General features: G+C 39.7%; 1 protein-coding gene across 5 annotated transcripts in view; it reads left to right on the top strand.

The window, feature by feature from the left end:
- FGD4 (FYVE, RhoGEF and PH domain containing 4) overlaps positions 1 to 25,988 on the top strand; it is a 234,582-nt gene that overhangs the window by 129,566 nt on the left and 79,028 nt on the right. The window contains exon 1 of one of the 5 annotated variants that reach the window (XM_070371332.1): positions 10,611 to 10,724. The exons of the other annotated variants lie outside the window; for them this stretch is intronic. Within the exon in view, the coding sequence (XP_070227433.1) occupies positions 10,616 to 10,724 (109 nt within the window). The 5' untranslated portion in view covers positions 10,611 to 10,615. Of the gene's footprint in view, positions 1 to 10,610; positions 10,725 to 25,988 lie in introns of those variants that run through there. 5 annotated transcript variants of the gene reach the window in all.

A 25,988-nucleotide genomic window follows, 5' to 3' on the forward strand; every position in this document is an offset into this window, starting at 1 on the left:
TGGCTCTTTTCCCAGGTTCTAGTAGTTGCTAGAGATTGAGTAACCCACTTCATGTCTGCCTTGGCTCCCTCCATTATCTAGGAAGAAGCCTCAGTTCCTTTGCAGAGGTTCTACTCTTCTTGCATAAAGTTTAAAGTTTTTGTGATCTCCACATGGTTTACCATCACACTCTAAACATGATTTTTTTTTTTTTTTTAAAGCAGCAAAAGGGAAGTATTTCCTTTCTTGGTTAGTGAATTCTTTCTTTCTCTGACACAACATCTGTTTCTTCTCATTACACCTTCAAATAGTTAAGGATCATTGGAGAGAAGTGCTACTCGAATTTTCTGCTCTAATGGACAACTCCCTATAGTGAGGGGCCACTATAAGTGTGAGTTTTAGAAGTTCCTTTTATGGTTTTTAAACTGAAAAGACAATAATGTAGTGCTTCCTGCCCACACCACTGGTTATTTTATTGCTATTAAGTTGTTCAAGAAAAAATTTGAGTATGTGCATTTAGTGTACATATTATTTGTAAAAGTTTTATCTTTTTTTAATGACTTGAAACTTTCCTTTTTAAAAACTTTTGCTTGTAGACAAACACATGAAAACTGAAGAGAAAAATGGAACATGAAGAATGATTCAATGGGAAGTATTTGTCAATCTTTGCAGGAATGATAATATGGTTTTCATTCAAATGATATGTAAATTAAATTATAATTCAAGATTAAGATTTAAACCTGTACCCCAGTGTTCATCACAACACTGTTTACAATAGCCAGGACATGGAAGCAACCTAGGTGTAAACTGACAGATGAATGGATAAAGAAGTTTGGAATATTAGTCAGCCATTAAAAGGAACTGATGAGGTGGATGAACTTAGAGTGTATTATACAGAGTGAAGTCAGAAAGTTCTAATGAGGCGGATGAACCTAAGAGCCTGTTATACAGAGTGAAGTCTATTAAAAGAAAGAGAAAGACAAATATCATATATTAGTGCATATGTATGGAATCTAGAAAGATGGTACTGAAGAACTCATCTGTAGGGGAGTAGTAGAGATGCAGACAGAGAGAAAGAGTTGTGGACAGGGTGGGACGAATTGAGAGAGTAGCATTGGAACATATACATTACCATATGTAAAATTAGATAGCCAGTGGAAGCTTCCTGTAATATACAGAGAGCTCAAATCTGGTGCTCTGTGACAACCCAGAAGGGTTGGATGGGGTAGAAGGTGGGAGGGAGGTTCAAGAGAGAGAGAATATACATATACCTATGGCTGTTATATTCATGTTAATATATGGCAGAAACAAACACAATCCTCCAATTAAAAATAAATAAGTTAAAAAAATAAAAAGGGAGATAGGAGTCAAAGTCTGAGGGTCTTGATAAGGGTCAGATTTGGGGTGTAGGTTGGGGGATATAGAACTGGGACTCCTGGCAGTGGCAGCGCTATGTGGGGACCAAAACACTTTGTGAAAAACCACTTAATGTTGTGACAGGCTTTTTTGTTTTGTAAGGGTAAAGCTACAATTCTGAGGTGGCGGTAGTAGGGAAATGGTTTGAGGGGAGTGGGAAGGGAGCTGGCTCAGAAACATAGCCAAGATCTAACATTAGGGAGAAAAAGCATTTACTAAATAACACAACGGAGAAGGCGATGGCACCCCACTCCAGTACTCTTGCCTGGAAAATCCCATGGATGGAGGAGCCTGATGGGCGCAGTCCATGGGGTCGTGAAGAGTCGGACACGACTGAGCGACTTCACTTTCACTTTTCACTTTCATGCATTGGAGAAGGAAATGGCAACCCACTCCAATGTTCTTGCCTGGAGAATCCCAGGGACGGGGGAGCCTGGTGGGCTGCCATCTATGGGGTCACACAGAATCGGACAGGACTGAAGCGACTTAGCAGTAGCAAATAACACAAATTGTTGTCTTCTCTCTATGTCTCACTAACTGATATTTCTACCATTTGATGGACTGTCTCTCACTTTCAAACTACTTCCTCTATGTTAACAAATTTTAATTAAGAAAAAGCAGCAAAAAAAAAAAGAAAAAGCAGCACTTTGGGGCAGTAAGTACTGAGAAAGCATGAGCTTTCCTTGTTCCTCCCTCTATTCCCCCAAATATGGTATTAAGGTGAAGTCTACAAAGCTTGATAGCCTGCCAGGGCTAAGCAGAAAGAGGGCTTAATCAGTAAGCTAGAAGAAGCCAGCTAATATTTTACCTTGTGTCCTCCTCATCCTTTTTTGTTTGCTTTTTAATTGTAATTTCTCTTTGTTATTTCCTAGTCTTCAGCAGAAACTGGGAGAATTAGAGGAGGTGGCTGTATCCATGTTTTTTAGAAAATTAATATGGGGACAGCAAAAGACCTTTCGAGAAGTAGTTTACAATGTTAAGAAGCAATTAACAAAGCATAATAGACATTCTTTGTGTGTAGGTGTTGCTTGTCATATGTCAAGCAGTATACTTCCCATTTCTTTAATCCCCATAGCAGCACTATATGAGACTGGCATTGTGATTATATCTATTTTATAAACAAGGAAAGTGGTGCTTAGGCAGGTTGAGAAATTTGTTCAAGATCACATGGCTAACGTGATGGAACCAGGAGGCAAATCAGAATTTCATGCTACAGCTCATCCTCTTAGCTCCTGTGCTACTGGGCCAGGAGTTTGAGGCAACAAGCAACAACCAGGGAGGGTTTGAGGAAGTTTCCCCAGGAGGACTCCAAAACGTAGGGAGAAAGGGAACTTTTTGCTTTTATGCAGAATGAGAACTTATGTGTTAAAGAGGAGTGTTGGGCTCTTCAAGAGCTAGGAACCTGGACACATTTGAGTTTAAGACAGACATCAGAAAAATACCTTTAATTTTCTTATGGAACCTATGAAAGTGAAAGTGTTGGTTGCTCAGTCATGTCTGACTCTTTGTGACCTCATAGATGTTGCCTTGCTAGGCTCTTCTGTTCATGGAATTCTCCAGGCAGCAATGCTGGAGTGGGCGGTCATGCCCTTCTCCAAGGGATCCTGCCAACCCAGGGATCAAACCTGGATCTCCTGCATTGCAGATGGATTCTTTATCATCTAAGCCACCAGGCAAGCCCCATGGAACCTATATTCACCTTTTATTCAACATAAACTTGTGAGGAGAGTTTCGGGGGAGAGGGAGAATGTTTTGAGTTTGATGCTTACTGCTAATAGAGCAAATGGACTTAACTAATGTAAAACATTTTTAGCAAATATACAATTTTCTGATGTATTTAGTTGTAGCAGATATTTCTCATATTCTGGGTATTATAATCCCAGAATATAAAATTATAATTATATTTCTATATGTAATTATGTTACTCTATATATAGACTATATATAATTATATGCAGAATATTAATATACAGAATATATAATTATATTATAATTCCAACATCTCCTGGAGTAATATTAATATAACCAGCTTGGAAAAGACTAGGATTAAAAATAAATTCTCTACCCCACTTAGAACTCCCTAAAATCCAGTCTACAGATAGGCTGGCGTAGATCTAGTGAGGTACAGTTGTCCCTAGGTATCTGCAGGGGACTTCCTGCAAATACCAAAATCCAGGGATACGCAAGTCCCTTATATCAAAAGGCATAGTACAATCAGCACCCAGGACGCACAGCTTCTGTGTTCTAGGATACAGACAGCTGGACTGTACTTTCACTCTGTTTCTCAGTTTATCTGAGTATCTGTCTCTTCTTGAGGGAGATTTTCATTTCTTCCACTTTCAGCTGCATAAAACTGAGTATTATCTCTACTTGAGGTGAGATTTCATTTGTTTTGCTTTTAGCTGTTTCAGAAAAGACTGTGTTAATTCAAGCACTGAAATAAAGGACTGTGTTAGTTATTCCAACTATCAAATTCAACCAGGTTCAAGTCACTGTGATCTGAAATTGGTGGTAATTTCAATTGGTGGGGTCGTTTTTAAGAAAGAGATTTAAAGTCTTTTTTTATGAAGAGTGTATAACAAGTGTGCAGAAAGTTCGGAAAGTTGAGAGACAAAATCATCTATTGTTTCACCATCCCCAAAGTTCAGTTCGGTTCAATCGCTCAGTCGTGTCTGATTCTTTGTGACCCCAGTCGCCTGCAGCATGACAGGCATCCCTGTCTATCACCATATCCTGGAGCTTGCTCAAACTCATGTCCATCGAGTCAGTGATGCCATCCAACCATCTCATCCTCTGTCATCCCCTTCTCCTCCTGCCTTCAATCTTTCCCAGCATCAGGGTCTTTTGTAGTGAGTCAGCTCTTTGCATCGGGTGGCCAAAGTATTGGAGCTTCAGCTTCACCATCAGTCCTTCCAATGAATATTCAGGACTGATTTCCTTTAGAATTGACTGGTTTGATCTCCTTGCAATCCAAAGGACTCTCAAGAGTCTTCTCCAATACCGCAGTTGAAAAACATCAATTCTTCCGCGCTTAACTTTCTTTATAGTCCAACTCTCACATCCACACATGACTACTGGAAAAACCATAGCTTTGACTATACGGACATTTGTTGGCAAAGTAATGTCTCTGCTTTTTAATATGCTGTCTAAGTTGGTCATAGTGTTTCTTCCAAGGAGCAAATGTCTTTTAATTTCATGGCTGCAGTCACCATCTGCAGTGATTCTGGAGCCCAAGAAAATAAAGTCTATCACCGTTTCCATTGTTTTCCCATCTATTTTCCATCAAGTGATGGGACCAGAGGCCATGATCTTCGTTTTTTTAATGTTGAGTTTGAAGCCAGCTTTTTCACTCTCCTGTTTCACTTTCATCACAAGGTTCTTTAGTTCCTCTTTGCTTTCTGCCATAAGGGTGGTGTCATCTGCATATCTGAGGTCATTGATGTTTCTCCTGGCAATCTTGATTCCAGCTTTAGTTTCATCCAGCCTGGCATTTCACATGATGTACTCTGCATATAAGTTAAATGAGCAGTGTGACAATATACAGCCTTGCTGTACTCCTTTCCCAATTTGGAACCAGTCTGTTGTTCCATGTCCAGTTCTAACTGTTGCTTCTTAACCTGCATACAGATTTCTCAGGAGGCAGATAAGGTGGTCTGGTATTCCCATCTCTTTAAGAATTTTCCATAGTTTGTTGTGATCCACACAGTCAAAGGCTTTGGAGTAGTCAATATAAAAATCCCCAGAGTACTTTCATATTAATAGGTATTCAGTGTGCTAGGCCTATTGGTAAGCAGTGGGGGTACATAAGAAAGTACAACAAGTGATGATCTGTGCTCTCTTGGAGCAAATGGACCACCAAACATACAAACAAAAAAATACAAGATGGGAAAATAGGACTGTGTGCATAATGGGCTGTGGGAGCACACGATTTGGGGTGCTCTCAAATTGTAGAATTAAGAAGTCAACTTCATGGAATGGGGAAATATGAGGGAAGGCATATTTAAAGGATTCTAGGCAGAAGGAGGGCTTCCGTTTTGGCTCAGCTGGTAAAGAATCCGCCTGCAATGTGGGAGACCTGGGTTCGATCCCTGGGTTGGGAAGACCCCCTGGAGAAAGGAAAGGCGAAATGTGCAAAGTTTCCAGAAGAGAAACCACAAGGTCTCTCATGTTATGTGACACATAAGCAGTTTGGTATGGCCTCATTTTAGACTGTGGGGAGGAAAGCTGACTGAAGAAGGTACAGATGGTGAAGTTTCCAATTTCATGTCCTGTTTCTGCTTAATGTAAAGATCACTTAATATAAAGTGGGGACAAATGGAATGACAGTATTGCGTGTTTACATGGATTCAAATATGTATAATTGTAACATAATAAAGATAAAAATTTGTTTAAAATTAAGAAAAGAAAGATTTAAACCTGAACAATTTTCCTTAGACACTGGAATACCATTCATTCATAAAATAAAAAGGATTTTTCCTAGATGCCTTACTGCTCTATTAGTCTTCTTTACTCTGTACTATTTCATATATATAAAATCAAAGCTAATTAAAAAAATTATTTTTAAAATTTTACTTTGACTGTGCTGGGTCTTTGTTGCTCCACAGGCTTTTCTCTGGTTGTGGAGAGCAGGGGCTACGCTTTAGTCGCAGCGTGCAGGTTTCTCGTTGTGGTGGCTTCTCTTGCTGTGGAGCAAGGGCTCTACGGTGTGCAGGCCTCAGTAGTTGCAGCACCTGGGCTCTAAGAGCACAGGCTCAGTAGTTGTGGTGGGCTTAGTTGCTCTGCAGCATGTGGGGTCCTCCTGGATCAGGGGTGGAACCCGTGTCTTCTGCATTACCACTGAGCCAGCAGGGAAGTCCAGGAAGCTAATTAAAAAAAAAAAAAAAAAAACATTTATTTTTAGTTTGCTGTACTGAGTCTTACTTGTGACATGTGGGATCTAGTTCCCTGATCAGGGATTGAACCTGGACCCCCTGCATGGGGAGCAGAGAGTCTTTGCTACTGGACCACTAGGGAAGCCCACAAATTTTTATTGGTCTGAAATATATTTTTGAAGGTCTTCACTCTGATTTAAATACATTTTCTAACTTATTCCTTCCCACAGTCCCTGTTAAGCCCTGTTCAGATCAGACCCTTCTAAGGATTTTTCCTCTGCTAATTGACCCAAGATCTGTAGTTTTTAAGTCATATCTTGAAGCAGGCCACAGGAAAGTGCCTCTGAGAAGAAAAATAATGTTAGTCATGGAAGCTGGTCATTCTGCATGGTGGTTTTTATAACTTAGCCTGGGGAAAAACTCTCTTTCTTCTCATAAAAAAACCCCTAAACCTTTGTAGCCCAGTTATCTCCATATCATTATGTAGTAACCATTACTTCTTATGCTCAAGCCTAAAACTAGTCTTCTTGAATCTTTTTTTCCCTCTCCCTAGTCTGTCAATCCAGTCTGTCAATCAGTCTTGCTTTGAAAGATATCAAACTTTCCCTTAGATTATTAACCTCTTGAACTCTGTTCTCCGCCCAGCAGCCTGAGTACTCCTTTAAAAACAGAAAGCACTCCATCACTCTTCTTGAAACTAAGACATTCAGAGAATAGTTTGCATGAAGAAAATTGTGGCAAGATGAAGAGAAACTATTTAAGGTATTTTGCTAAGTTCCAAGGGTGTACTCCCTTCCCTTTTTTGTTTTTCTTTTTTTCCCCTCCTCTGTTTAAGACATTTAGCTCTTTGAAATTCTCCCCTTAGGAAAATGATAGGAAAAGAAAGGAGATAGAATAAAATGTAGCAGTTTAGAAATGTTTCCTCTTCAACAGTTCTTGTAAAACTTGATTTGAAAGGGTAGAAAACCAGTAAAAGCAGTGATTGTGCATGACAGGTGTCATGGTATAGGTTAAAAAAAATGTGTGTGTGGAGAATAGAAAAGGAGGGGCAACTGACTGTTCTTTTGACTCAGGGAAATTTCCTCAAAAATGGTGACATTGAAACTAGATTAATGTGTTTAAAGATAGACTATTGAGCTAAGGGAACCGATATGCAAAATCATACAGACATGAAAAGAGGTATAGTGTGTTACAGGAATGGAGAAGATCAGAATGTGGATAGAACATTAGGGGTGCATGACTGTGAGTAGGCAGATATGAAGCCTTTACAGGCTTATGTCTGATGATTAAGGGTCCTGCTTGGAAACAATGGAGAGTTTTTCCTATAGATCTTTCAGTACTATTGTAGAATTTTAAACAAGAGCGTAATAAGATTGGTTTCATCACTGAGTGAATAAACTTTTTCTTTGTAGTTAGACATAACTAAATATGACTTATGTAATACAGTTTTAAAATTCAGAATTAGAGAAATGGTTATATTTGATAAATTGGATTATTTTTCTTCCTAACTTCCTTCCTCTATCAACCAAAAAATACATACAAGGAATAAAAGATAAGCTAGATCAGTATTTGCTTTTTAAGTTTTGCATGACTTGGAACAATCCCCCACAGTGTTAGAAGCTAAACACACAATGCTGTTGTGCTCCTGGTCTAGAATTGTAGCCTGGGGAAAAATATGAGGCCTGCTGGTCTGATTACACAGCCAGGAATAAGGAAAGCAAATATTGACATAAGCTGTTAAGCATTAAAATTTTAGTCAAATGATGTTTATGTTAATATTTGTCTTAAAAGAGTATCAAGATAAAAAGAGTTGGAATAGATCACAGATTGTCACCATGCCCTTTTTGGAAAACCACCTACCTTGTCAGATTTTTTAAAAAACTGTCAGTAATCGAAGTCTGCATCTACCTGTGATCTGTGCCTGAGCAATAAGCACTAGAGCAGTAAAAATTTCTGAACTTAGTTTTCAGAGACCATTAGGCTGGAATGTTTTGGGTGCTGGAAACCAGGTTTAGAGAAATCAAGTTCAGAAAAATAAACCAGAAAAGCAGATACAAAATGAATGAAAATCAAACTAGGTCAGGAAAGATTTGCTTATGAAAAGGATGTATCTTCCCCTTTGTGTAGAGAAATAGTACTCCAGTCTTGGTTGCTGTAATTGACATTGTGAAAAACAATTCTGTTTGGTTTTAGCAACATCCTTGTCAAACCTTATGAAACATTTTGGCCAGTTTGATTTTCGTCTTCTCTCTGGACCTGCAGATAAATTTATTGTGAATAAATGGAAAATAGTTTGGCAGTGGGTAAAAAGGAAGAGGAAAAGCCAAGATTCTGGTTAATTTATAAACCAGACATCTTGAATAAATGAGCTGGCTATAGCTCTTAGGAGAAAAACCATCTTTTGCCCTTCAGGTTCATTTCTTACATCTGTTTTTATTTCTTCAGAGTTTATGAAGTCAAAAAAATTTTTTAATTTTATTATTTTCAGAAGTCTCTTCTTCCATAGCAAAGTTTGCCATACTCTCCATCAGCCAGAAATAATCTCCTTCTGGATTTTCAAGTTAGCTTTTCATGTAAACCCAGCGGGTGTCTTTTTTTTTTTTTTTTCAGTACTGGGTTCTAAAATGAGATAATCTTTATCAACCAGATGTTGAAGAGGGCCTCATGCTCAACACATAAGTTTTGGCTATGACTTACACAGGAGTCAATTGATGCTGCAAGCCTAAACCAGTTTTATTAAAATTTTAGTCTTCATGGAATCCACGTTTTGTGATATAAATTTGGTGGAACTTCAGCTCAACAGCTTAAAATCATGAAATATATTTCATACAGCTTCCACTGAATATACTAATTTGATCCAAGCCTGTTACCAGGACACCAGGAATGGTGGTTCTCAACCTTGATGGCACATTGGAATCACCTTGGAAGCTTTAAAACACACTTATACCTGGGTTCCAACCCCTAGAGTTTGTGATTTCATTGGCTTGGGATTCAGCCAAGGTATTATAGTTTTCTTTTCTAAAGCTCCACAGGTGATTCATGGTTGAGCAGCACTGACCAAAAAGCATGACCTGTTGGCTTATTAATTCACATGCAGTAGATTCCTGGGGAAGATAGTTTTTGTGAAAAATAGGAAGGCAACTGCAACTGAATTACAAGGATGCTGGGCATGTGGGATTTAGACCAATAACAAACCAAAGATTATACCTTGTAACATTGTTAATTTACCAAATACATCCCAGGGTCATCTGTAACCCCAAATGTGCTAGATCAATTGTGCCACCAGTGAGTTTCCTGAAACCTAGAGGTTTTTCCTTGCCTGGGATCACATTGCTAGCTGGGGATGGAACCAAGATTAATTCTGGAAAATGATAGTACGAATGTATTATAACATAGTGCTATAATAATAGTGTCATAATATCATAACAATAGTGTTATAATATCAATAATAGTGTTATCATATAATATCATAACATTTATAGTACTAATTTGTGGTTTGTTGCCTTGATTATTTAGGTCAAGTTCTCCAAACCTTTTCTGTAAAGGGCCAGATAATAAATATTTTGGGCTGTGCAGGCCATATGGTTTCTGTTATAGATACTTAACTCTGTCAACCTAGCAAAAAGCATCATAGACAGTATACACAAGAAGGAGTGTGGCTGTATTCCAATAAAACTTTATTAACTCTTAACTTTTACTTCCAACCCACAGTTTTAATCAGTCTTCAGGTAGGGAAAAATGTTGGCCTGTATTCCATTTATGAAGAAGAAATACACTTTAGGCCTTTGAAGTCTGTAGCAAGTTGTGATTGCTGGATTTAGTAGAATTTTTGAATGGAATAGAGACCTGATTCCCTGAGGTCATTTATTATTATCTTAATTTCTTAGAGTAGATACCAAGACTTTATTTAAAAACTCAAAATATTTCTTAAACTTGGTCTTGTGACAAATAGGGGGTCATTAATGATTTAAAGGGTATGTTTAGTTTCTCAGATCAATATTTCACTTCATTTGGATTTAAGATCACTGTAGTGCTTGTATGTCGTTAATGGAATCTTTGGCTAAGCAGATTGAATACTAATGAGTCCTCATAGCCCCGAAAATACTGGAAATACAGCTCCAAATCATGAGCTTATTTCCAGTGCAAAATACAAACAAGCCTGACAGCAGGGCCATGAGTTGTAGAGGAAAGAACACTGACCTCGGAATCAAAAACCTTGTTGTGACTCTTGGATTTATCACTGTTTACTAACCTTACTTTCTTCAACCATAATATGCAGATATCTGTCCTACATACGTTTTATGGATGCTGAAGGTGAAGACTGCTGTTACTTTTCACATGATATGACATATGTGGAAGTGCCTTATTGCCTTACTTTCTTCAACCATAATATGCAGATATCTGTCCTACATACGTTTTATGGATGCTGAAGGTGAAGACTGCTGTTACTTTTCACATGGTATGACATATGTGGAAGTGCCTTATTGAAGAGGCCTGGGTCAGGTTTAGCAGAAGCGACAGCTGTGTAGCTGAAAGCTAAGCAAGACTAGACTAGCATGGAGTGAGCCTAAGGGACTCTACCTATTGGTTTCCAGAGGGAATATCTAAGAGTCTACTAAAGAGACTTATCCTAGAGCAAAGATAAGGGAAATCAAAAGACTGAAGAACAAGTAAGGAGGTGGTTCAAAGCTGGGAAAAGGGAAGTCTGGGAGTCTGTCTATGTTCAGTGACTCCAACTAAGATTCTCACTCTTGCATTTTTCTTAATCTAGTATTTTTTTTTTTTTTTTTTTAATGTCTTGGGTATTTGGAAGCTCCTGGCTGCACAGTATTCGTTGAAATAGAGGCACAGAGTCAGGGCTAATAGCTATACTATAACAGATGTAATCACTTTGTTACTTGCTGAGTGAAAACCAAAAGATAATCAGCTAGAGTCCCTGCCCAGAAGGTACTTACGAACTATATGTAGATATGACATCTATCACCAGCCTAGTCACTTAACACCACCTCAGTTGACTCATCTTTGTCATGGACACTAAAATGCCTTGTTGTTGTTTAGTTGCTAAGTTGTATCCAGCTCTTTTGCCAGTCCATGGACTGTAGCCCTCCAGGCTCCTCTGTCCATGGGATTTCCCAGGCAAAAATACTGGAATGGCTTGCCATTTCCTTCTTCAGGGGATCTTCCCCACCCAGGGATTGAACTAAGTGTTTACTAAATAGTGTGCATTTGTCTGCTGGGCTGTGGGATTTTGTAGGTGAGAGGAAGAGAGATGGAGAGAATGGAAAGGAAGTAGAAGTAGAATGGCAGAATTACACAATGTCATTTCATCTGATTTTTTTTTAAAGCTGAAGGCTACTCCAGTTTTAGATTCCATGTGCAGGACTCAAGCATCCTGGATCTGACCCTAATGCTGCTTTTGTGGTCAGCACATTGTGGGATTGTGCAGCATTGAAGCTGGGGACAGTAGGGTCATGTCTAAAAGCCAAGGCCAGGCTGGAGTTTCAGTTCATAATTTGAGAGTTATGGTCATGTGAGCAGCCAAAAGGATTATCAGGAAGTCAGGAGCAGTGGAGTTAGGAAAATATGGGAAGTAGCCTGAACAATAGTTGTTAGAACTGGAGGAGTCCCTGGGGTAATTTGTCCCAAAATGTGTTCTAAAGCGCCACGAGATTTTCACTTGTAATAAATGATAAAAATGTTTCCTGGACATATACTGGGTTCACAGTTAAACAGGTTTTTGCTTTCGTTTTTTACTGTAGGGCTCTTGATGCCTCAATATGCCTATTGGTATCATGAGTCTGCAAGATAAAACTGTCAAATTTGGCAAGTCACAAATATTTCATATAGAATCATGATTAGTTGGTTGGTTGTGGTGGAGTGGTAGGGGGGGAATTGAGAGATCTTTTTCACAGGACACACTTTGGTGAAAGTTTTCCTAGGACATGTGACACCTCCTGTGAAGACTGCTGTCACTTTTCACCTGGGCTCTTCAATGGACTTCTGTGAGCCCTGTGGAGTCCTGAAGGAACCCACAAACACCCAGAAACTTGGCCTTGCTCTCCATAAGTGCATTTTCCCTCCCTCCAGCCTAATCCCTTGACTGATATTTGTTATTGATAAAATTAAGGAAATCAGCCCTTCCGAAGAAAGACAAGTGATTAACCCATAATTACTGGGACCAAAAAAAAAAAAAACCCAGATCAGAGTCTCTTTTAACTGACCTTGCATGGGGCAAATAGGCTTTTCCTTCCCCTTTACCTTAACAAGCATTGAAATGATATTTTAAAGAAAATTTCAGAGGGAATATATCTGGAAAGTTTAACAATGAGATTGGACAATGAGGCAGGTGGAGTGTTAAGATTGGCCAAACCTAATGAGTGAACAGGGCAGACTGTTCTTCCTGCACAGTCTCACAGACTCCTAAAATATTGCATGCAGAACTCTAATCTTCTTGCATTCTTAAAGTGAAAGGCACTGTTTCCCTGACAGTTAGTCAGGAGCCTAAGTAAGTGTTGTCCTTTCCTCCTCTCTGTCCCTCCCTTCTTAAGTCAGTCCCTTACTAATTCTCTCCTTTCCATCCTCTGCCATTGCTGATAGGGTAAATGGTCCAGTTGCCTCCTAATGGCAGTTAGCAAAGGGATGGGGGCAAGGGGACTGACACCTATGGAACTATGCATATCTCTTTCAAAATTAGCCAAGGGTAAGAATTATGTCTTATTTGTCCTCCTGTCCCCAGTAATTAGCGGAGTACCTGGCACTTTTAATTAGGGAGTTATCGCTTAGTACCTGTAAGGAGGAACCAAAGAAAAAAAGACTAAAGTAGAAGGTTTTGTTATTCATTTTGCAGTTGACCATTGGATATTCTCAGAGCTTATAAAAGCAGTTTGTACTTTGGAGGCATAAAGATGAGAGCTATTAAATACTGAATTTAAGGGGTTATGGGCAGTTACATGTGCTTTTTAGAAAATGATTGTTAAAAACTAGTGATTGTGAGTAATGTAAAATGGATGGAAAATGAAAAAAGTTATGGAATCCAGGATATGTGTTTATAATCATGGTAAAAGGTGAAGATTAATCATTAAATTGTTTGGGATTGAAATAATCTACAGTAAATTCTACTTTGCATCAAATGTCAGGCTCAAGGAATTCCCTGCAGTCCAGTGGTTAAGACTCTGTACTTTGACTGCTGAGGTTCAATTCCTGGTCAGGAAACTTAGATCTCACAAGCCTCATGGGGCAGCCAAAAAAAAAAAATCAGATATCACATTGTCATTACTAATACTGTTATGTTTAATGCACCAGGCCACTTATTTGTAAATAATTCATTATTGTATTAATTTGCAAAAGAGTCATTAACTGGTCAGAATTTATCCAAAATGGCCTATTGGGAATCCCTGAAAATAGCAGAGACACTGAAACAAATGGCAGCTGCTAGTAAGCAAGCATGAGCAAGTGCTGGTAAATCAAAATTCAGGCCTTGGTAAGGGTAAATATAAGAATGCCAGGCATAGGCGGAGGCAAAAGGGAAGGGCCTTAAGAGACTAGAGCGAGGAGAGAGTAAAGATCTGGTCCCCTGATCTACTACCCTGACAATTATACAGCTGTGAGTATTATATGGGTTATAAAAATAATAGCAAATAGTTATATAGCAATTATCATGTGCTAGCTACTGCTCTAGTACTTTCACTAGAATTAAATCATAATTTTCACAGCAACCTTATAAGAGGGGTACTATTGTAAATTCTATGAATTCTCATTTACAGATAAAGAAATTTATGTAAGTCAGTCACCCAACTATTAAATGGTAAAGCCAGGATTTGAACCTAGGCAAATGAGAGTTGTATGACAGAGGTACCCTGAAGAATATTTCAATTTCTGGAAAGGCGTGTTTGCATATGTGCTAAGTTGCTTCAGTTGTGTCCGACTCTTTGCAACCCAATGGACTCTAGTCTTCTAGACTCCTCTGTCCATGGGATTCTCCAGGCTTGAATACTGGAGTGGGTTATCATGCCCTCCTTCAGAGGATCTTCCTGATCCAGGGATTGAACACCCATCTCATGTCTCCTGCATTGGCAGGTAGGTTCTTTACCATTAGTGGCACCTGGAAAGCCCAAGGGCGTGTTTAGTAAACTAGCTGTAAAACTAGTACAACTGGACCAGAAACAGCCATATGTTATGCTTCTGGGGATCAAGGAAAGTTGCCTAGGTGCGCATGTGTGCAGCATCTGATCAGATAGATGATCCTATGGGGAAATCTAATACCAGTTAGCAGGCCCATCTGCACATTAATATACTTAGAGGTCTTTCATGGTATTTTCATCAGTTTCAAAACTTAAAACTGTTATAAACCTTAGACTCTGGTAAAAAGTGTGATGACTTCAAAACTCAGCACTTACTTGATTAGCTTGGACAGCTTCTCAGGGATATTTCTCATTGTCACTACAGCAGTAATGCAGGATGTTTTGATAAATCTAGGGCTCAGCTTCTTCCACTTGGTTATAAGGAAGAAGGAACCAAGAAATGGGTGTTATTATAAATTGGATAACATCATAGAATCAATGAACATGAATTTGAGCAAACTCTGAGAGATAGTGAAGGATAGGGAAGCCTGGCTTGCTGCAGTCCATGGGGTCCCAAAGAGTAAAACATAACCTAGCCACTGAACAACAAATAAATTAGCAGCACTTTATCCGATAAAGCACAGCAGGCTATGAACCTCCTCCAGCTCAAATGGTGTCGACTAGAACTGCCCTTTGCAAGTAGGCAAAAAGAACAACATGTAATTGATTGTGGTTTGTCTTTACTCTCACCTTCCGCTTTGGTCATGGCTGTAGACACAGAGTAGTTTTTTTGTGCTTTAAATAGCAAGAGTTTTTCTGTAATCTTGACCAACATTCTTTGTTAACTATCGCCAAAAGGGGAACCTCCATCAGTGTATGGTTGGGGGTGGAAAAACTGCCTCTAGCTCCCTTGCCCACGCAGGATGATGCAGAGGAAGTTTGGTCTCTACCCAAAATAACGTTATACCAAAGCACAACAGAACACACTGATCAAGCAGCCCCAGCACCAACCCAGAAGGCATGGTGGAATGTGATTTCAGCACTTTCTGTGTGGGGATTCATGGCACCTAACACATGGTCACTCTGAAAGTGGGGAGTGGGATTCAGACCCCTAGAACTCATGATTGAATTGTAGCGATATATGCAGTCTGCTGTATTGGGCTTTCCAGGTGGCTCAGGGGAAGGAATCCTCTTGCCAATGCAGGAGATGCAGGTTGGATCCCTGGGTCGGGAAGATCCCCTGAAAAAGGAAATGGCAAGCCACTCCAGTATTCTTGCCTGGGAAGTACCATGGCTAGAGAAGCCTGACAGGCTACAATCCATGGAATTGCAGAGTTGGATACGACTGAGCGACTGAACAGTAGCCGCAGCATATGTACATATATATAACAGGTACCATGATTGTGGGCCTCATCTATAAGCTCAAAACTTCCATCAAAACTGGAACTCAGTCTTAGTGAGTTGTTAACTTTGAAAGGATTAGTCACTATAGCAGTCTTTAGAAATTTTATTAACGTTTCCATTACTTTTGAGTAGCAAAAATTTTAATAAAATTATGAAACATGTTTCAGGAAAATAAACTGTTACTAGTTTGAAAACAAATCATTTTTGTGTTTTCAGAGGCTGCATTTATTTTATGTCATTACATATATTGCTGGATTTGCCTTAGATACAGTAGTAACAGTTACCTTTATACATATTTTATTTGTAGCATAAAGCAGTGTGTATTGCTGATCCTATTTGTTACACCAGATGTCTTGCTGTTCACACTGACCACACTGTTTGCTGAATCCAGGGTAGGCAAGGCTCGAGGTAAGAGGCTGGAAGGAGACTTGAGGAGCCGTAGGAAGTACAGACATGAATATTCTCTCCTGGCTGTCATGGCAGCCATAATACAGCCTCTCTTCTGGCCAATGCAGCATCTGTAGCAGCAGTCATAACATAACCATAAATAGCCATAACATAAACTCATATGACGTAACCATGATGTCACTCCAGTGTAGACTGATGCAGCAGCAGCCAGGGCTTCCAGGGTGAAGTTCTTACAGGTGTACCGCAAAAAGTAGCCCGTAACCAAGCTAGTACCTCATGACACGCATGCAGTTCTGTAAGTGATCTCAGCCATACATAACCGTGCAGAGTCATTGCTTATAGAACATGGGGTGAGAGGGGCTTGAGAGCATGGGTTGAGAGAGCTTGACTGGTGCCATCTTGTTAATTTCCCCACACAATGGAACCTTTAAAAATAAGGAATATCTACAGTTACCTACCTTCAAGGCTTATTTTAAGTTCATATTACTTTTGAATTTCAAAGATCTGAAGCAATCTACTTTTCCTAACAGTTCAACTGTATGCTATTCTATAATTTTAGGTAGTATCAGATGCTGAGTCTGAAACACTGGCAGCTGTAGTTCATTTTAGTTGGTCTAATAAATGTAAATAAAATTACAGAAAATATTTCAGTCCATTGCTGGGACTTTTTGCTGCTACATTTTTTTTTTTAATCAAGACAAACATCTAGATAGTTCCACAATTCCAGATGTTTAGAAATCTCCTGGATTCAGGAAGATGAATTGGGTAAAGTTTCCCCCTCCCCTAGATATTTAGAATTTGTATATAAATAACTTGGAATGTTTAAATTTTACCTCAGAATGGAAATGTTTGAAATTTTGTATAGATTGAGTTCTCAAGCAGCTCCATCTTTCCTTATTGTTGGAATTTAGAAAACACTTCTCATGAAATAGAAAATGAAAATGTAAGCAGTTGAAGAGAAACTTGCCTAAAGTGTCTAGAATTTATTCCTTCAACAGTTAGTTACTGAACATCTACTTAATTTGGCAGGGGATGTTCATGAGATGTTCCTAGGGCTTACATTCTAACCAGGGCAGAGAGACAATTAACAAAATAAATAAAGCAGTTTGTTAGAAGGTGATAAATACTATGGGAGGGGGTACAATGTGTAAAGCAGTTATAACAGTTAACTATATCTTACAGCAGTTAACTATATATATTATATATATATATAATATATATATAGCAGCTCACTATATAATATATATATTATACCAGTTAACTATAACTATATATTGAATGGCAAACCATTCAATATCACAGTAATTCAAGTCTATGCCCCAGCCACTAATGCCGAAGAAGCTGAAGTTGAGCAGTTCTATGAAGACCTATAAGACGTTCTAGAACTAACACCAAAAAAAGATGTCCTTTTTATTATAGGGGACTGGAATGCAAAAGTAGGAAGTCAAGAGATACCTGGTGTAACAGCCAAATTTGGCCTTGGAGCACAAAATGAAGCAGAGCAAAGGCTAACAGAGTTTTGTCAAGAGAACGCATTGGTCATAGCAAACACCCTCTTCCAACAACACAAGAGAAGACTCTGCACATGGACATCACCAGATGGTCAATACTGAAATCAGATTGATTATATTCTTTGCAGCCAAAGATGGAGAAGCTCTATACCGTCAGCAAAAACAAGACCCGGAGATGACTGTGGCTCAGATCATGAACTCCTTATTGCCAAATTCAGATTTAAGTTGAAGAAAGAAGGGAAAACCACGAGACCATTCAGGTATCACCTAAATCAAATCCCTTACAATTATACAGTGGAAGTGACAAACAGATTCAAGGGATTAGACATGATAGACAGAGTGCCTGCAGAGCTATGGATGGAGGTTTGTGACATTGTACAGGAGGCAGTGAGCAAGACCATCCCCAAGAGAAAGAAATGCAACAAGGCAAAATGGTTGTCTGAGGAGGCCATAGAAATAGCTGAGAAAAGAAGAGGAGAAAAGGAAAGATGTACCTATTTGAACGCAGATTTCCAAAGAATAGCACGGAGAGATAAGAAAGCCTTCCTCAGTGATCATAGCAAAGAGATAGAGGAAAACAATGAGATGATGCTGTGAAAGCGCTGCACTCAATATGCCAGCAAATGTGGAAAACTCAGCAGTGGCCACAGGACTGGAAAAGGTCAGTTTTCATTCCAATCCCAAAGAAAGGCAATGCCAAAGAATGTTCAAACTACTATGCAATTTCACTTATCTTACACACTAGCAAAGTAATGCTCAAAATTCTCCAAACCAGGCTTCAGCAGTACACGAACGGAGAACTTCCAGATATTCAAGTTGGATTTAGAAAAGGCAGAGGAACCAGAGATCAAATTGTTAACATACTTTGGATCATAGAAAATGCAAGAGAGTTCCAGAAAAACATCTACTTCTGCTTTATTGACTACACCAAAGCCTTTGACTGTGTAGATCACAACAAACCCCAGAAAAATCTTTAAGAGAGGGGAATACCAGACCACCTTACCTGCCTCCTGAGAAATCTGTATGCAGGTCAAGAAGCAATGGTTAGAGCTGGACATGGAACAACAAACTGGTTCCAAATAGGTAAGGGAGTACGTCAAGGCTGTGTATTGTCACCCTGCTTATTAAACTTAAATGCAGAGAATATCATGCAAAATGCTGGCCTGGATGAAGCACAAACTGGAATCAAGATTGCCAGGAGAAGTATCAATAACCTCAGATATGCAGATGACACCATCCTTACGCAGAAAGCGAGGAAAAACTAAAGAGCCTCTTGGTGAAAGTGAAAGAGTAGAGTGAAAAAGTTGACTTAAAACTCAGCATTCAGAAAACTAAGATCATGGCATCTGGTCCCATTACTTCATGGCAAATAGATGGGGAAACAGTGGAAACAGTAACAGATTTTATTTTGGGGGCTCCAAAATCACTTCAGATGGTGACTGCAGCCATGAAATTAAAAGATGCTGGCTCCTTAGAAGAAAAGTTATGACCAACCTAGACAGCATATTAAAAAGCATAAACATTACTTTCCAACAAAGGCCCGTCCAATCAAAGCTATGATTTTTCCAGTAGTCATTTACAGATGTGAGAGTTGGAGTATAAAGAAAGCTGAACACCAAAGAATTGATGCTTTTGAACTATGGTGTTGGAGAAGACTCTTGAGAGTCCCTTGGCCTGCAAGGAGATCCAACCAGTCCATTTTAAAGGAATCAGTCCTGAATACTCATTGGAAGGACTGATGTTGAAGCTGAAACTCCAGTACTTTGGCCACCGTATGCGAAAAACTGACTCTTTGGGGAAAAACCTGATGCTGGGAAAGATTGAACACAGGAGGAGAAGGGGTCGACAGAGGATAAGATGGTTGGATGTATCACCGACTGAATGGATATGAGTTTGAGCAAGCTCCGGGAGTTGGTGATGGACAGGGAAGCCTATCATGCTGCAGTCCATGGGGTCGCAGAGAGTTGGACATGACTGAGCAACTGAACTGAACTGATAACTATATATTATAACAGTTAAGTATAACTGCTATAACTTTGAGTAGCAGTTATACTAGATAAGAGTGGTCAGGGTAGCCCATGTTGACAAGATGCAATTTGAGCCAAGATGTGAAAAGAAAGCAGTTAATCTGGGGGAAGAGCATTGCAGCAAAAAACAGCTAAACCAGTTCCTATAAAGCGTGCTTTTCCTGTTGGAGGAATAGCAGGGCACCAGTGTGACTAGATTGTAGTGAGCAAAGGGGTCATACTAGGCGATGAGGTCATTGCTAAAGGGACTGAAGACCAGATCATGTAAAGCCTGTCAGCTGCAATTAACAGTTCAGTTGTTAAACTATGGAGTGAAATGTGGAGCTGTTGAAGAATATTAAGCACAGGGATGACATGATCTGAGTTGGGTTTTAAAAGGGACTGTCTGGCATCTTTGAAAACACGTACTGAGTACAGTACTTGCCCCCATGGCTCAGCAATAAAGAATCTGCCTCCAATGCAAGAGCTGCAGGAGACACAGGTTTGATCCCTAGGTTGGGAAGATCCCTTGGAGGAGGAAATGGCAACCCACTCCAGTATTCTTGCCTGAAAAATGCAGTGGACACAGGAGCCAGGCAGGCTATAGTCCATGGAGTCACAAAGAGTCAGACACAACTGAGCGACTAAGGACACACATACTGAGAACAAGGGTGGGTGCAGAGAGACCAGATGGAGGGTCTTGTTGTAATCCAGTCAATGGTTGTGGTAATTTAGACCAGAATAGTAGCTGTGCAGGTGGGAATGGTAGATGATAGAGTCAACAGAATTTCCTGGTGGTTACATCCCTTTTTGGGCTTCCCTGATAGCTCAGTTGCTAAGGAATCCTCCTGCAATGCAGGAGACCCTGGTTTGATTCCTGGGTCGGGAAGATCTGCTGGAAAAGGGATAGGCTACCCACTCCACTATTCTTGGGCTTCCCTTGTGGCTCAGCTGGTAAAGAATCTGCCTGCAATGCAGGAGACCTGGGTTTGATCCGTGGCTTGGGAAGATCCCCTGGAGAAGGGAAAGACTACCCATTCTAGTATTCTGGCCTGGAGAATTCAATGGACTGTATAGTCTATGGGGTTGCAAAGAGTCAGACACAACTGAACGACTTTCAGTAGGATATAGAGTGGGAGAGAAAACAAGAGGAATTTAGAATACTTCCAAGCTTTTAGTCCTAAGCGCAGATGAGGTTGCTATTTACTGAGGTGGAGAAGATGGTAAAGGCAGTTTATTTTGAGTGAGAGTTGGGAAATGACAGAGTCAGATTTGGGTGTGTCAAGTGTTAATTAGTTCTTAGACATACTAGTGGAGATGCTAAGTAGGCAGTTGAATGCATTAATATTTATTTTTTCTTTATTAAGCAAGAAATATGTTTTTTTAGTTACTTTTTTGTTTAAATGGATAATAAAAACTTTAACATCTTACCTATTTTAAGTGTATAGTTCATTGGTATTGTAATTTTCTAAGTCATGTCCACTCTTTTGTGACCCCTGGGACTGTAGCCTGCCAGGATCCTCTGTCCATGGGATTTCCCAGGCAAGAATACTGAAGTGGGTTGCCATTCCTTCTCCAGGAGATCTTCCCCACCCAGGGACTGAACCCCAGGCTCCTGCACTGGCAGGTGGATTCTTTACCACAGAGTCCCCAGGGAAGCCCTCACTAGCACTAAGTATATCCCATACACAGAAGAAATGTACAAAAAAAGATCTTCACGACCCAGATAATCACGATGGTGTGATCACTGACCTAGAGCCAGACATCCTGGAATGTGAAGTCAAGTGGGCCTTAGAAAACATCACTATGAACAAAGCTAGTGGAGGTGATGGAATTCCAGCTGAGCTATTCCAAATGCTGAAAGATGATGCTGTGAAAGTGCTGCACTCAATATGGCAGCAAATTTGGAAACCTCAGCAGTGGCCACAGGACTGGAAAAGGTCAGTTTTCATTCCAATCCCAAAGAAAGGCAATGCCAAAGAATGCTCAAACTACCGCACAATTGCACTTATCTCACACGCTAGTAAAGTAATGCTCAAAATTCTCCAAGCCAGGCTTCAGCAATATGTGAACCGTGAACTTCCAGATGTTCAAGCTGGTTTTAGAAAGGGCAGAGGAACCAGAGATCAAATGGCCAACATCCGCTGGATCATGGAAAAAGCAAGAGAGTTCCAGAAAAGCATCTATTTCTGCTTTATTGACTATGCCAAAGCCTTTGACTGTGTGCATCACAATAAACTGTGGAAAATTCTGAAAGAGATGGGAATACCAGACCACCTGATCTGCCTCTTGAGAAATTTGTATGCAGGTCAGGAAGCAACAGTTAGAACTGGACATGGAACAACAGACTGGTTCCAAATAGGAAAAGGAGTATGTCAAGGCTGTATATTGTCACCCTGCTTATTTAACTTCTATGCAGAATACATCATGAGAAACGCTGGACTGGAAGAAACACAAGCTGGAATCAAGATTGCTGGGAGAAATATCAATAACCTCAGATATGCAGATGACACCACCCTTATGGCAGAAAATGAAGAGGAACTCAAAAGCCTCTTGATGAAAGTGAAAGTGGAGAGTGAAAAAGTTGGCTTTAAAGCTCAACATTCAGAAAACGATGATCATGGCATCCAGTCCCATCACTCCATGGGAAATAGATGGGGAAACTGTGGAAACAGTGTCACACTTTATTTTTCTGGGCTCCAAAATCACTGCAGATGGTGACTGCAGCCATGAAATTAAAAGACGCTTACTCCTTGGAAGGAAAGTTATGACCAACCTAGATAGCATATTCAAAAGCAGAGACATTACTTGCCAACAAAGGTTCGTCTAGTCAAGGCTATGGTTTTTCCTGTGGTCATGTATGGATGTGAGAGTTGGACTGTGAAGAAGGCTGAGCGCTGAAGAATTGATGCTTTTGAACTGTGGTGTTGGAGAAGACTCTTGAGGGTCCCTTGGACTGCAAGGAGATCCAACCAGTCCATTCTGAAGGAGATCAGCCCTGGGATTTCTTTGGAAGGAATGATGCTAAAGCTGAAACTCCAGTACTTTGGCCACCTCGTGCGAAGAGTTGACTCATTGGAAAAGACTCTGATGCTGGGAGGGATTGGGAGCAAGAGGAGAAGGGGACGACAGAGGATCAGATGGCTGGATGTCATCACTGACTCGATGGACGTGAGTTTGAGTGAACTGAGGGAGTTGGTGATGGACAGGGAGGCCTGGCGTGCTGCAATTCATGGGGTCGCAAAGAGTCGGACACGACTGAGCGACTGATCTGATCTGATCTGATTGTTGTAGTGCTATGACAACCATCCTTCCATAGAGCTCTTTGATTTTATAAAACTTAACTTTTGTGAAATAGTAACTTCGTTCTTCCATCCCTCTAGTCCCTGGCACCACTACTCTAATTTCTGTCCCCAGTTTTGACTACTCTATGTAACTCATATAAATGGAATCATAAGGTATTTGTGGTTTTTAGCTGACATATTTCACTTAGCATAATGGCTTCAAGGACACCCATTCTGTAGCATGTATCAGAATTTCCTTCATTTTCATGCTGAATAATATTCAATTATATATATATTCCACATTTTATTTATCCATTCATCTGTCAACAGATACTTGGTTTGCCTCCACAGCTTAGCTATTATGAATAATGCTGCTATGAACATAGGTGTGCACTTATGAGTGAAGTGAAGTGAAAATTGCTCATTCGTGTCTGACTCTTTGTGATCCCATGGACTATACAGTCCATGGAATTCTCAGGCCAGAATACTAGAGTGGGTAGCCTTTCCCTTCTCCAGGGGATCTTCCCAACCCAGGGATTGAACCCAGGTCTCCCACATTGCAGGCGGATTCTTTACCAGCTGAGCCACAAGGAAAGCCCAAGAATACTGGAGCGGGTAGCCTATCCCTTCTCCAGTGGATCTTCCCGAACCAGGAATCGAACTGGAGTCTCCTGCATTGCAGGAGGATTCTTTTCCAACTGAGCTATGACATATAAAGGATATTCTTTTAAAAATAATTTGTAGTACATTTACTTGGCTACTTTCATAGATTTTCTTTTTTATAGAAGTATATTTTTGTTATAAGTGATTTTAATGATATTGCTCTACGGACAGCAAAACACAGAAGTTCTCATTTGTTCTCTCACCCTACCCTTGTCCCTTTGTCATGTTACCTTCCATTCCTTTCAGTACATTTATACATGTTTGTATATATCTTATTTTTTTAATTGGATTATATTATACATACTTTTCTAGTTTTTTTGGTCCTTTATTTAATAATACCTTGAAGATTTTCCCAGTCTTATTTTTGTTTTTCATAACTGTGTATGTTGCATATCCATGTACGTATGAGTTTATACACACAAGATTTTTTCTGTAGATTGGATTCCTAGGTTTCGATTTTCTAGATCCAAGGAAATTTCTTAAAATTGTGCATATATTTTCTCCTCCAAGAAGAAAATTCTTCTCTTTTGTGATTTGCTAATTATTTGGCAAGGTAGGGTGGGCGTGGGTATGGATTTTGTTATTGAGTTCTTCAAGTTTGGAAAACTAAAGTAGTTTTCTGAAATAAATGTACTTGCTATAGATGTGTTACCCTTGGCAAATGAGTTGTAAGCCATGAGTTTTATAACTTTAATGACTTTTTTTTTTTAAGTACAATTGATGTCTTAGTCTAGGCATTTTAAACAGCACATGGGAGATATGACCCATATCCAGAATCTGTGAGACAAATGGAGAGTCCTGAAGGGATGATAGGAGAAGACTGTTGAAAAATGTCTTATAACAGATAGAACATTTTCCTGTGGATAAACTTGGCAGATACTAATCTCAGCAAGGCAGCAGCGTTAGGTGGCATGAAGTCAAATCTTAATTTCCTGCCCAGGAATTGATCCTGGGTACCCTGGATGAAAACTTGGAATCCTAGCCACCAAGGCAGCAAGGGCTGGAAGCTAATTTTCCCTGGATCTTTGTCCCCAGTGAAAAATGTGTTTATCACAGAGGCAGAAACTATAAATACCAGATACAAAGTTTATTATTAAAGACATAGCAGAATAAGTGGGAGAGCACATAGAGAAACAGTTTGTTTAGTTGAGATAGAAGCAAGGCAGAGGTTCCCTACTGAAGCAAAAGGGTGTGGGCATCCCCCCTAGTGAGGAGGAACACTATAAAGAGTGGTGTTAAATCATTTATATAAAGGCAGTTCTTCTGGTCAGTCTTAAGACTAACTGACCTTAGTCTTCCTTCAGACCAAGGAAGACCTTCTGATTTCGTTTTCCACACCTGACCTACTTGGGACCCTGCCTTGGGGTGTGCACGCAGTCAAGATGGATCTTGAAGTGAAGGCCTCTGGGAGAAGCAAGACTCATTATGGCCTCGAATCATCCTTTGACTTTTGACTTTAAGGAGCCTTTCTGAACATGTATAGTGTCTCTCTTATCTTTTACTCAGAAGGATCTTTGCCTCTCTTTGTCCTTGCCATGATTATTGCCTTAACAATAATCATGTGTTAACAAGAGACAAGACTAGCTATTTACCCAGTGTCTGTTGTTACTTCCATTTCCAAGAGCAAATGGGAAGCTGGTTGTAAATTCCTCAACTGCAGCCCACCTATCTCTTATCTCAGGAAAGGCAAAGAGGAGGCTGACTGATTGTAAATGTCCAACCTGGAACCCATCTATCTCCTACCTTGGACTACCTTACTCAGTGACCAAATTTAGCACCACATGTGCTAATCATGTTAATATCATGCAGTGATGTAATGTAGTGAGATGGGTAAAGCACCTCTAGAATGTTCTTTCCCCAAACATGTAAACCCAGTCCAATCATGAGAAAAGAATTTGAGGGCCACTCTACAAAATACCTACCAGCACTCTTCAAAAGTGCCAAGGAAATGAAAGACAAGCAAAGACTGAGTAACTCTCCCAGATTGGAGAAATAAATGCAACATGGTATCTTGGTTTGGATGCTGTGACAGAAAAAGACTGTTAGTGGTAAAATGGTGAAATCTGAATGAAATCTGTGATTTAATATTGTACCAATATTAAATTCTTAATTTTTTAACATACCATAGTTATATAAGATGCTAACCTAAGAACCTGAGTGCAACTCTTCTGTAAATCTAAGGTTATTTCAAAATAAAGGGTTTTTTTTTTTTTCTGTTTTTTTTTTTTTTCCTTGTCTTGTCTTTTTTAACTATCTCTTTCCTTCTGGGCAATATAATCCTAGGAAGATTGTCTTCCTTAGAAAATTACTCTGTGCTTGTAAGTTAAGAGATCCTCTTGTCCTGAGAGGTGGTCAGCCCATGAAGATCTTCTAGGCTAGAGAATTGC

Source organism: Bos mutus, chromosome 5 (genome assembly GCF_027580195.1).
Source record: "Bos mutus isolate GX-2022 chromosome 5, NWIPB_WYAK_1.1, whole genome shotgun sequence".
Classification (NCBI taxonomy): domain Eukaryota; kingdom Metazoa; phylum Chordata; class Mammalia; order Artiodactyla; family Bovidae; genus Bos; species Bos mutus.